Source organism: Macaca fascicularis, chromosome 3, assembly GCF_037993035.2.
Source record: "Macaca fascicularis isolate 582-1 chromosome 3, T2T-MFA8v1.1".
In the NCBI taxonomy this organism is placed as follows: Eukaryota; Metazoa; Chordata; class Mammalia; order Primates; family Cercopithecidae; genus Macaca; species Macaca fascicularis.
In genome coordinates this window covers 172855305-172867703 of record NC_088377.1, presented here as the reverse complement: position 1 = coordinate 172867703, position 12399 = coordinate 172855305, and the positions used below count along the sequence as shown (strand labels likewise).

General features: G+C 40.6%; 1 protein-coding gene and 1 long non-coding RNA gene across 7 annotated transcripts in view; one reads left to right on the top strand and one right to left on the bottom strand.

Annotated features, from left to right (window-relative positions):
* The window catches only part of MKLN1 (muskelin 1), a 377314-nt gene that overhangs the window by 154641 nt on the left and 210274 nt on the right, over positions 1-12399 (bottom strand). For 4 of the 5 annotated variants that reach the window (XR_012432863.1, XM_074035999.1, XM_005550798.5 and 1 more), the window contains exon 1: positions 6789-6895. The exons of the other annotated variant lie outside the window; for it this stretch is intronic. Coding sequence is in view for 2 of the 4 variants with exons in the window: in XM_005550798.5 (XP_005550855.2) it covers positions 6789-6886 (98 nt within the window). In the remaining 2 variants the exon portion in view is untranslated. Of the gene's footprint in view, positions 1-6788; positions 6896-12399 lie in introns of those variants that run through there. 5 annotated transcript variants of the gene reach the window in all.
* LOC135969792 (uncharacterized) lies at positions 6535-12203 on the top strand. Of its 2 annotated transcripts, XR_010585196.2 has the most exons (4): positions 6535-7953; positions 9732-9957; positions 10521-10648; positions 11069-12203. It is a non-coding gene; the product is annotated as an uncharacterized lncRNA (long non-coding RNA). The 2 variants fall into 2 exon arrangements; XR_010585195.2 differs by lacking the exon at positions 9732-9957.

Here is a 12399-nt window from a genome sequence, read left to right as displayed (position 1 = left end):
TGTATCTCTATAGACTATGTAAAGTCTAGAAAATCTTTCATATTTCCAAAAATGATTTTTGAATGACTGAAATACAGCAAACTCATTGCCACAAGTGGCTGAAATGTATCTTATTTACATGTAAAACATCACAAAGTATTTGTATCAGGCCAAAAATCATTTATTAAAAACCTATTTAAATATTTACCTAAAAGTTAATGCAAATAATAGGACCATTTACCCATCTGCCCAAAAAACTCTACATAAACCTCTCAACATTTATTTGATCAAGATAAAAAGTATTTCTACAGAAGAAACTGATGCTCAGAAAAGAATCATAACTTGCCAAAAGTCACAAAAATCTAATTCTAGGAATCAGCTCTGCAGACTCAAATTATCATCCTGAGTTTACCTAATACATTTCTTCCATCCTGGGTGTTTTTATTTTTCTGAATTTCTAAGAGTCCCAGACTGAAAAATACAGAACTTTCAGTGGCCAGTAGATTCCCAAGCAAGGCCAGTGTCTTTAAATCTCAGTTTAAGATAGGGAGAAAAGGAAGAAAAGGAAGGGCATAATAGTCTCTAGTCTCCTGGGAGTTGCATGCCTCCAAACTAGGGGTTCACAAATTCTAGGTTGCAGGAGCCTATAGAATTATTGTAACAAGACCTCAAACCCATTTGCATAACCACCATTATCTGTACACCAAATACACAATAAATTTCATAAATATGTTCTATTTTCAACCAGATGTGATTAATAAAATCAAAATTCACTTAAAAGCTAAAATAAAGGGATAGAGGACGAAGAAACAAAAAAGTTATTGGGAGCATTATCACTTTTGAATTATATAAGCAATCTCTAGACATCTCTAAGGACCTGTCTCTGATTTAAACATGTTTTCTTCCAAATTACCAAGGATAATGCCAAAATGAACCCAGAGTAGTCCACACAGATAGAAGGAAAATAAACTGATATCTTTAATCCAGCAACTCAACATCTAGGAATTTATCACCAATGAGTTCAAAATTTTTTTCCAGGCTATGCGCAGTGGCTGTAATCCCAACACTTTGGGAGGCCAAGGTGGGAGGATCACCTGAGGTCAAGAGTTCGAGACCAGCCTGACCAACATGGAGAAACCCCGTCTCTACTAAAAATACAAAAAATTAGCTGGGTGTGGTGGCACATGCCTGTAATCTCAGCTACTCGGGAGGCTGAGGTAGGAAAATCGCCTGAACCTGGGAGGCAAAGGTTGAGGTGAGCCGAGATCATGCCATTGCATTCCAGCCTGGGCAACAAGAGCAAAACACCATCTCAAAAAACAAACAAACAAAAAAAAAAATTTCTATAAAGCAAAATTACCTCATGACTCATAATGGTCAAACAACAACAAACACAAATGAAAATAAAATAAAGCCACAAAGCCTAAATGTCTAATAACGGGACCAATTAAACAAAATGACATAAAGTCATTACATGGAATATAATGCATCCATAATAAATAAATTTTGGCTGGGCACAGTGGCTCACACCTATAATCCCAGTACTTTGGGGCACTTAGGTGGGAGGATCATTTGAGCCCAGGAGCTGGAGACCGGCCTGGGCAACATAGTGGGACCCCATCTCTACAAAAAATTTAAAAAGTTAGCCAGGCTTGGTTGGCTTGGTTGGGCATGGTGGCTCATGCCTGTAATCCCAGTACTTAGGGAGGCCGAAGCAAGTGGATCACCTGAGGTCAGGAGTTCAAGACCAGCCTGGCCAAGATGGTAAACTCTGTCTCTACCAAAAATAAAAAAATTAACCAGGAGTGGTGGCACACACCTGCAATCCCAGCTACTCAAGAGGCTGAGGTACAAGAATCGCTTGAACCCAGGAGGCGGAGTTTGCAGTGAGCCAGGATGGTGCCACTAAACTCCAGTCTGAGTGATAGACCAAGACTCTGTCTACAAAAAAAAAAAAAAAAAAAAAAATTAGCCAGGCATGATGGCATGTGCCTGTAGTCCCAGCTACTTGAGAAACTGAGGCTGGAGGATCGCCTGAGCCCAGGAGGTCGAGGCTGCAGTGAACTATGATCATGCCACTGTGACAGAGCAAGACCCTGTCCCTTAAAAAAAAAAGACAATATAGAAGAATATTTAATAACATAAGGAAATATTTACTATTTGTTAAGGAGGAAAAAGCAAATACAGAACAGTAAACAGAGGACAAAAGTAAACTGAAAAACATATACATCTACAGTACAAAATCTGGAATGATAATCAGTATTTAAAGGGTGACTAGTGATCTTTAGGTAGTGTTATCAAGGTTAATTTAAATTTTGTTTATGTGGGTCCATATTTTACAAATATTCCATAACAAACGTAGAGCATTTTTTACATCAAAATATATATTAAAATATATATAAAGTATATTTTTATATATTACATAAAAAGTGTCTATTTTTTCTTCTTAGACATGGGGTGTTGACAAGGTGCTGTCTTTTTCTTTTGTAGAGACAAAGAGGAAGGAAAAGAATATATATATACACATTTACATATTTTTTACGTAATAATATATAAATATGCATATATGTTTTATGTAACAAAAATATATAAATATTTATATATTTTTTTCCTTTTGTAGAGATGGGGTATTACTATGTTGCCCAGGCTGGTCTCAAACTCCTGGCCTCAAGTGATAGTCCTGCCTCAGCCTCCCAAAGTGCTAGGATTACAGGCATGAGCCACTGTGCCTAGCCTATATTCATTTTCAAATGTGAAATTTTAAAATTAGTTTTAAAAATAGTTGAAATAAATTCATCTTCTATTCTAGTGGTCAAATCATAACATTTGTACTCTGAACCATGAATCAATCACATGTTGACACAAGGTACTATTTTAAGTACTATTTGATTTTAAGTAATAAGACTAACAGGAAAAAGGTAAACACACTTAAAAATCTATCAGATTTTATCATCTAAATTATCTAAGTCATTCAATAATATGTAAACAAGATAAGAATCATTGTATACCAATGAAATTACCTAATATGTAAAAAATACTTTCAAAGTTTCTCCCTGTTCTCATGAGTATACAAAAATCTTACACATCAAGATAAAATCTATTTTTCCCTCTCTTGCTGGTCTAACCTTAGAGCACTTCTTATCTGTAATCTCAATTAGACATATACAATAGCCATGTATAATAACGAGCAGCTTTCGTAACAGAAGAAGTCAAAAGGCCCAAGATGAGAACCTTATCACCTACATTTTCTTCCTCCTCCTCATTATTATTATTATTATTGGAGATGGGGTCCCACTGTGTTGCCCATGCTGATCTCAAACTCCTGGGCACAAGTGATCCTCCAGACTTGGCCTCCCAAGTGCAGGGATTTCAGGTGTGAGCCACCCTGTCCTGCTCCTCTTACATTTTCAACTCTTAGACCTGGGCAAGTTAACTTACCTCTCTGAATCTCACTCTTCCTAGCTCTAAAATAGAATAATAATATTTATCTCATAGGGTTTTTGTGAAGACTACATCAAAGAACGCATGCTAAATGCTCAGTACAGAGCCTGAAGAATAGAAGGTACTCAATAAGTGGTGACTGTTATTAAAGTCACAATGCAATAGTTTTTAAGTCAGAAAACCTGTCAAGCCTCTGGAAAACTATATGACCCTGGGCAAGCTACTTACCCTGTATGGACCTCAGTTTCATCCTCTGCAAAACACACACACATATATAATACCTATCTTACAGGTATGTGCCAAGAATTAAACAAAACTGTATACAAAAAGCATCTTGCATATATTAAGTGCTCAACAAATTGTAGCTAGCATCATTATTAGGTGCAAAAAAAAATTTGAGTACAGGGATTAGCAGTTTACAAAACATTTTTATGTATAAGAGTATATGTAATTCTATGAATTATTTAAATAAGTATATTTAATTCTTAAATTAGGTGTAAATTTCAGAAAAAAGTAAAATACAGGCAATCTCTTCTAAGCACACAAAAATAAAAGGCCTTTTTTTAAGTCTCAAAGTAAAAATGTGTTCCCTATAACTGGATCCACTTTAACATTTTTAAAGTCCAAATAAATCAAAAAGAGTTGAAAGGGGAAATGTTTACTTTTTCTGCCTCTGGAAGAAGCGAAAAAAAATTCTAAGTCCTTAGAAAGAAAATAGAGATAAAATTGTTCAATTTTTTTTAATGACTTCACATTTCTTTACACAACTAAAATATAAGTGCCTTTAATACAAGAGCTCTTAAAGTTCTGATTTCCTGTACTATATATACTTTTGTGCAGAAGCAGTAAAACACTATAGTTAAAAACCACAGACTGTGGAGTCTGACTACCTTGATTCAAATTCTGGCTCCATCGTAGCTGTGTGACCTTAGGCAAGTTTTAACTTCTCCCTACCTGTTTCCAACATCTGGCAAATGGAGATTCCTCTTGGGACTGTGGTAAGGATTAAATGAGTTAATACACTTAAAAATGTTCATCAGAGAGCCTAGCAAATGGATGGCACATCACAACTGTTTACCATTTTTGTTACTGATTTATTACTGCCACCTCGAAATGCTTATATCTATGTTAACAAATACGTGCCACTTTGTGGACAATTTCAACAAATGTCTTTACCTAAAATGAGACCTGTTTAAGAAGTACCTTAATATGGTTTCCACTGCCAATAAAGATACAGCAATTGCTGCTAGAGAGGATTTTAGGGCAAAGGTAAGTAAAGTCCATCCCTTTCTTACATCTTCTGTCACACAGAGGAGTAACATCTTTGCTTGCTAATAGAAGTTCAGAGCCAAGAGTTTTATAATTTAGGCATGACACACACCAACCCAGCAGACACAATATTCTCCAACATGTCATAGAGATTAAATAAGATATAGTAAATGGAAGTGTATGAAAGTTACATATGTATTAAATACTATTTTATGTATGTACTTGAGAAAATTGCAGCAATGTATATCTCCAATCTCATATTGTTGCTTTCTAACTCCAAAACTAGTGTTCTGCCCACTGCAAACCAGGGGCCAGAGTAACAAGACACAAAGTCAGATTAAAGTTGCCATCCCACTAAATCATTTCCTGCTTGAAATGTACTTTCTTAAAATGTCTGTACAACAGATAACGCAAATAGTACTTGTATTATCCAAGCCTCAGGCCTACACCAAAAATTTAAGGAGTGACATCCTGGAAATAGGCCAATTCAAGACCAGAAAAATGTCTCTACAATTAGATCAAACAATGCCACACCAATTCCCAACTGTCCATAATCCTAGCCTGAGTATAGAAAAAAGCTGAATAACTTCAGATTCAAGAACATGATAACCCAGAATATCAGAGGTCAAGTACATAGGGCCACATTTCAACTCCAAGTACATGGCTGGAATGTTTACCTGGCTCACTAACTGAAAGTTGGGTTTCAGCATCAATCAGGGATACGGCCATGAATAGACTACACAGGCCAGATCAAACCACAGGTCACTTGGCACCCTTCATTGGGCCAGATCCTACTGAATGCCAACCCTTGACCTGGTGAATAAAATGGGAGGCTGGCAGTCAAGACAGATTCTTCCAGTTGCAGCTCCATTTTGAGATTCTTCATTGATATAACCAGTGAAATCAAATTTGGATAAATGCGAAGAATTTCTCAAATATAGATGGAAAACTTGAGTATGCTTCACAGATCTAGCCACTTTTTTGTTTAGCAAAATATTCAGTAAAATATATTATTCATTAATTTGTTTTGTTCATAAAATCGTTTCGGTCCTGTGAAATGGTTAGAGAGACAACTAGCATTTTTCTTCAGGATCTGCACAGCTCTTAAGCCTTTACTAAGCCAGTTTCTCCACTAGCACGTAAAATTGGAGTTAGATTTGCTCCTCCTTTCAAAAATAAGCCAAAGATAAATAAGATACTATGTAAGAGTATTTTCAGCATTTCAGAAGGAACTTGCTAGAGAAAAAAAAAAAAACAACAACAAACCCTAACAATGCAACTGAACTCTTTTTTAACACCTAAATCAGGGATCAAGACAAAGCCGGTGTTGAAAATCAAATTCATTAAAGCCAGATTTTTCTATGTTTGAGTTTCTGGGTTGGGAAACGGGTCTGTGTCCATAAAAACCCATCTTCTAATGAGCTGTAATACTGAAATTCTTCGGTAATGTCACTCCTTCCCACTCCCTATCTTTTTCAGAACTTCCAGGCATTAAAGACAACGTCTGCCAATTCTACGACTTCTCCCCGCCTGCTAGGATTCAGATGGATTCCACAACTTTCCAGCCTTCCGTGACTTTTAACACTACTCTAGAGCTAATCACTTTTAATGACCCCACTCTGGAATAGGCACTCCTCGGCTTTACACTTTGTCCCGGCAGCAATCGACTGAACGACATGTCCACGAACGCCGACCACCTCGGACGACCTCAGACATTCGGGGTAGTTTGCAAGCGGGCCGGGCCCCGCAAGCTCGGATTCCTGCCCCACCTCCCAGAGCCGCCAGTCCCCTAAGCCCTCCTCAACCTCAACCCCCAAATCCCAAGCGCAGAACAACTGGGCTTCCGGTTCTCCTGTGCGCGCCCCGGATCCACCACACACCTCGCCCCTTCTCCCTGGGCTCGCTCTCAGGACCCTAACCCCTTCCCAAGCGGGGCCGAGCAACGCTTTCAGCAGCTGAACTAAGACTCCGGAGGCCGCACGTCCCCCTCAGCAGGCCCCGCCTGGGCCTCTCGGCTCGGCTGCCCTCCATTGCACCCCTGGCCCAACAGTGCTGACGCGGAAGAGTGGGACAGCACGAGCTCAGGCCCCGGCACTTACTCGGGAAGGTAGGTGGAGGAAAAGGAGCTCCACTTGTGTAGCGCGTAGGGGAGAAGCCGGCACTCGGGCGCCGCAGCGACAGCTCCGCCAGCCGCCATCTTGTCAGCACCGTAGCGGCCGCCACCGACCGCTGGCCGCGAACGGAGGAGCGGAGGGGGCGTGGCCTGCTCTTAAAGGGGCCGCCGGCCGCCTGCGCTCCCTGCCCCGCATCGTTACCCGGGCCCAGCTAGGGGCCACGGTCCTATCTCGCGGTTTTCTACGTGGCTCGCTCCTTTGACGGCCGAGCGACACTGGGTCTGAGGTGTAAGCGCTTTTCCAGGCTCTTCCTTGGGGCTTGGAGGGGAATGGCGCAAAAGACTTTTCTTACAAGCAGAGGTAAGGACAAGCCAAGATGATTACGAACAGAAACACGTTGTAGTTATGGAGCAGAAAGGGAAAATAAGAAGACTAAGTTGGAAAAGGCACGCCTGTGCGCTTTTGGAAGCCACCGCCCTCGCCAGTTTGTAAGTCCTTTACGGAAACAACACTGAAAGGAGCTGGAGGGCAGTAGCTAATGTGTTGTCCTCCTGGAATGGTCCTGGTTTTAAATGTCTTGTCCCCGCCTTCCAGAGTCAGATGGAGACAGGAAAAGGAAATGGTCCCGTGTCCTCCTACCCTGTTTGGTTTGCAGTCTGTGATGCCCTGCATTGTAAACATTTCTTGTGATCCGCGTCCTACTAATCTTGTGGCATTGGTTTCCTGGGGAATGACGTTCACCCACAGACCGAGTTGGGAAGCTGCGTGTCATCATTTTTTCAGTTGGCAAATCTGCCCACTTTGAACTGACATAATTGTAGCCTAAAAGTTCAGCGAGAGAGAAGTTCAGGAAAAAGATATTCCTTCTTCTTAGAGGCAACAGCAGCCCTGAAAACCATATGGACATCATACCAGCTTCTTATAACAAAAGGAGCACTTGGTCTAAATATCTGGCAGTTTTAGATAATGTTCTCATCAAGTACCTGTTTGTCGTAGTTATGCATATTTATTCCTTGGCTTAGCCACTGCAGTTACCAAAGAGTATGTCTTTCATTGTCTAAGAGGTTAGACTCCTGAAAGCCTGGACAGTGTCATAATCTCCACCTGAAGAGTGGAAAAATTCAAGCAGAGTTTCTCAGGAAATGACCAAGTGAGTCGAAACACCTCAATAATTGTATTCTCTTCCCGTTGTAATCATTAACCTGCCGAAACTCCCTCAAGTCCTTTCCTGACTTCCTGTTTCTACAGGTGGAAATTTAATGATAGGCTCTACTAGGATATCAGATCCAAAAAGCCAAATAGAAAGGCCAGGCTGGGCACAGTGGCTCACGCCTGTAATCCCAGCACTTTGGGAGGTCCAGGTGGGAGGATCACTTGAGCCCAGGAGTTTGAGACCAGCCTGGTCAACATAGCAAGACCCCCATCTCTAAAATAACAAAAATAAAATAAAATGAGAAAGGCCACAAGTATGTTCACCTTTAAAATTACATGTGCTTGGCCAGGCATGGTGGCTCACACCTGTAATCCCAGCACTTTGGGAGGCCGAGGCAGGCGGATCACCTGAGGTCAGGAGTTCAAGACCAGAGTGGTCAACATGGTGAAACCCCGTCTTTACTAAAAATACGAAAGTTAGCTGTGTGTGGTGACATACACCTATAATCCCAGCTACTTGGGAGGCTGATGCATGAGAATCACTTGAACCCAGGAGGCGGAAGTTGCAGCAAGCCAAGATCACACCACTGCACTCCAGCCTGGGAAACAGAGTGAAACTCTGTCTTGGAAAAATAAATAAAATACAGTAAAATAAAAAATTACATGTGCTCTGTGTGCTGCAGCAGGTTGGAAAAGTATGTGTTCCTTAAGGGAATGCTGTAACCCTTGTGACTTGGGTGGGTGCTGCCAGAGACAATGGGAAAGGGCCAGAGAATGTTAGCCCCAGAGAGGATATGGTGGTTATCTTTGGAGAAAATAGACACTTTAAAGGGGAGGAATTAACTCACTTGAATTCCTTTGGGCCCCAGATTTTCTAATTCCACTTCTTACCTTAATGTAAGTCAAGTCCTTGTTCTTTTCCAGACATAGTTCCTGAGCAATCTTTTTAAAAAAGACATATTAACTAGTTCTTTTTAGGCTTAAATCCTTTTGGTGACTTTCAGCCCCCTTCTAAACTGTTTAACAGAGGCCCTTCCTAATCTGCCTTGATTTTTCTCTCCAGCTTCCCTCGCCCCCACCCCCCCATCTTTCTCCTTTGCGCTTTTGACATCTGTCCACTCACTAGCACACTGAATTTGTTCCCATAGAGTCCATGTTCTCTGTAGCCTCCAGGGCTTACTCTAAGGCAGGCTTGGAATATTCTTTACCATACTTTACCTGGCTAACTCCAGCTCATCCTGTAGACTATTTGGTCCTGGAAATTTTTTTGGTTTTCTTTTTTTTTGAGACGGGGTCTCCCTCTGACTCTGTCACCCAGGATGCAATGCAGTCACATGAACATGGCTCACTGCAGCCTTGACTTCCTGGGTTTAAAGGATCATCCTGCCTCAGCCTCCCATGTAGCTGGGACCGTAGGCAGACGTCACCACACCAAGTTACTTTTTTGATTTTTTTGTAGACACAGGGTTTCCCTCTGTTGCCCAGGCTGGTCTTGAACTCCTGGGCTCAAGCGATCCTCCTGCCTCGGCCCGGCCTCCCAAAGTGCTGAGATTACAGGTGTGAGCCACTGCGTCTGTCCGAAAATCTTTCTTCATCACCTGCTTTGGGATTAGGTGACCGTTTTCTTAATTTTTTTTTTCCTACGCAAGCTAACACAAGATAGGTAACATTTTTTACATTTCTCTTAGCACTCTAAGTTTCCCTCTTTATCTTTGCACACATCACAATATATTTTCATTTCCTCTTTATTTCTCTTTCTTTCTCTCTAAATGATAGCTCCCATGAAGATAAGAGTCATACATATCTTGTTCACAGTTGTATCCTCAGTCCTGTTGATGTGTCTAGCAAATAGAAGATGTTCAGTAAATATTTATCAAAGAATGGATGAATAATGCTAAAAGAGAACTTGAATTAGAGACTTTTGCGTTGCAAAGGAAAAGAAAATGCCAGCACTTCTCAGACTACAAACCTGTATCCCGGAGGTATAATTGCTACTCAGAAGGTAAAGACACAGGATAGTGTGGCTTTCCTGCATCACAAATTTTATAAATGGCAAAATAATTTAAAGCATTCCTGTGTTAACATAAATACAGATAGTTATATTATGATACTGAGCCGAAATTTTTTTAAATGTTAAGAAAAGAACTTTATCTGAGGAATGCAAATCCTTTTAAATTATGAGGCCCAGAGAGGCATTAAAGTGAAACAGCGATCCTGTCCTTCTCCCCCACTTTTAAGCTGTGTATTTGTCTCTTGAAACTGCTTACTATTGCCACAGAAGCTAAACATTAACCTACTGATTAATGCTGCACCAGACATTATAACCCACATCCTATAGTTTCATAATGTGTAGCCAATCACTATCTTGTTTTATTTTAATGTAAATTCTTGGTAAATAACTCAGGAACTGCCTCATCTTTCCCTTTAAAAATCCACTTGCAACTGCTGCTACTCAGAGCATATGTTCAAGGCAACTTGAATCTATGTTCCCGAGTTGCGGTCATCAAGCTTGGCCCAAATAAACTCCCAACTTATATTAATTTTGCCTCAACTTCTTCCTTTTAGGTCAAACATCTAGAGTAAGTCAGCAGGATACGGAGTGATTCCCCCACACACCTGGTGTTTCTCTCTGAAAGCAGCGCTTGGTACCAGTGTGAACTCTCCACCTTCAGAAGTCTCGTCAGGTGTTTCAGGCGAGTTCTCCTGAATGTGGACCTCCCACTCTTAGGTTGAAGGCCTAGACTTTATTTGGGCTGTTTTTCAAACCCTTTCTTTCCTTTAAGTGTGAGGGCTTCGGTCTCTGTCTTTGGACAGAAGATCCGGGTAAAGAGCTCTGCCTTTTCCCCCGCTCTGTCTTACAGCAGAGGTGCAGGTCATGGTTTTTCTGCCTCTGCTTCAGAACCAGGGGTTTGGGTCAAGGTTTTTCCACCTCTGTCTCACAGCACAGGTTTGAGTGAAAGAACTGGCAGTTAGGCACCAGTGGTTTCATTTTATATTGTATGCCTTTGAGATAGCAGTTGTTTACTATCGCTTGAAAATTCTGAATTAGTCTTTAATTTTAACCAATTCCTGTTAGTTCCTAACTGAAATGTATACCTCTTTTGCTCTTCCAGATGGACGTAATATGAGGGTCTGGTCCCCCATACCTTGAGGACTCTGTTGCCATCTGACAATTAGAGACAATCCAATTGTCCTCATCCTTAAGGACTCTGCTGCCATCTGACAATTAGAGACAATCCAAGACATGCCAGTTTGATCCTAAACACATTCCTGGCTTTGGTCACTTTTGAAAAGTTCCTGAATTATGAGAAATCAATAATAAGAGGGTTCAAAACCTGAACACTCTTTTTAGAAATACCTGCTGGAATTACATATACGATTTATGGGGTACTCTCTTGTAGTGTCTGGGAAAGTAGACCCATCTAACCTGGAATGATCATAGGCAACAATGACCAAAAATGGGCATCTTTTGATATACCTAAAGTAATTTATTTGTATACACCATTGGAAAGAGCTGGTTTTAGAACCAGACATGTAAATATGAGACTTACTTCCACTGGCACCTAAAAACTTCTAAAAGAAATCCTGAAAGAAAAAATCACCTTCATTCAAGAGGTAAACAAAGGGATATTTGAAACTATTTAAAAAGACTTTGGAGTCTTTCTCCCTTTCACCTCCAGATCTTCGTTTTCCTTCCAGCTCTGTGATCTGAACTCATCCCTTTCTGCTTCTTCCCTTGGCCTCCATACATTTCTTAGGCAGAGATTTTTTAAAATTTCACAATGTACACATTTCCTTCTCTCAGGGGAAATGAATTTAAATTTAGAGCAGAAGGAACAAGTAGAACAACAACAGAACAGGAATAAGACTGCTGAGACTATAAAAATGCAGATCCATCAGAATTTTTTCTAACCAGGTCTAGTGAATGACACTATGATATGGTCTGGCTCTGTGTTTCCAACCAAATATCTCGATTTGTAATCCCCATGTGTTGGGGGAGAAGCCTGGTGGGAGGTGATTGGATCATGGAGGCGGTTTCCCCCATGCTGTTCTCATGATAGTGAGGGAGTTCTCACGAGATCTGATGGTTTAAAAGTGTTTGGCAGTTCCCTTTCTGGCTTTCTCTCTCTTGCTGCCTTGTGAAGAAGGTGCTTGCTTCTCCTTCACCTTCCACCATGATTGTAAGTTTCCTGAGGCCTCCCCAGCCATGCAGAACTGTGAGTCAATTAAACCTCTTTTATTTATAAATTACGCAGTCTTGGGTAGTTCTTTATAGCAGTATGAGAATGAACTAATACACACTGATTTATTGACCCACTATCAGACAGTACCCTTTAAATCTTATCATGTCTTTAAAATGCTAACATTCAGGGAATTAGCTAAGCAGCATTCCAGATGAGATCAGACGGAAACAAGATAAAATCCTTAAATGCTTAAACTGCCT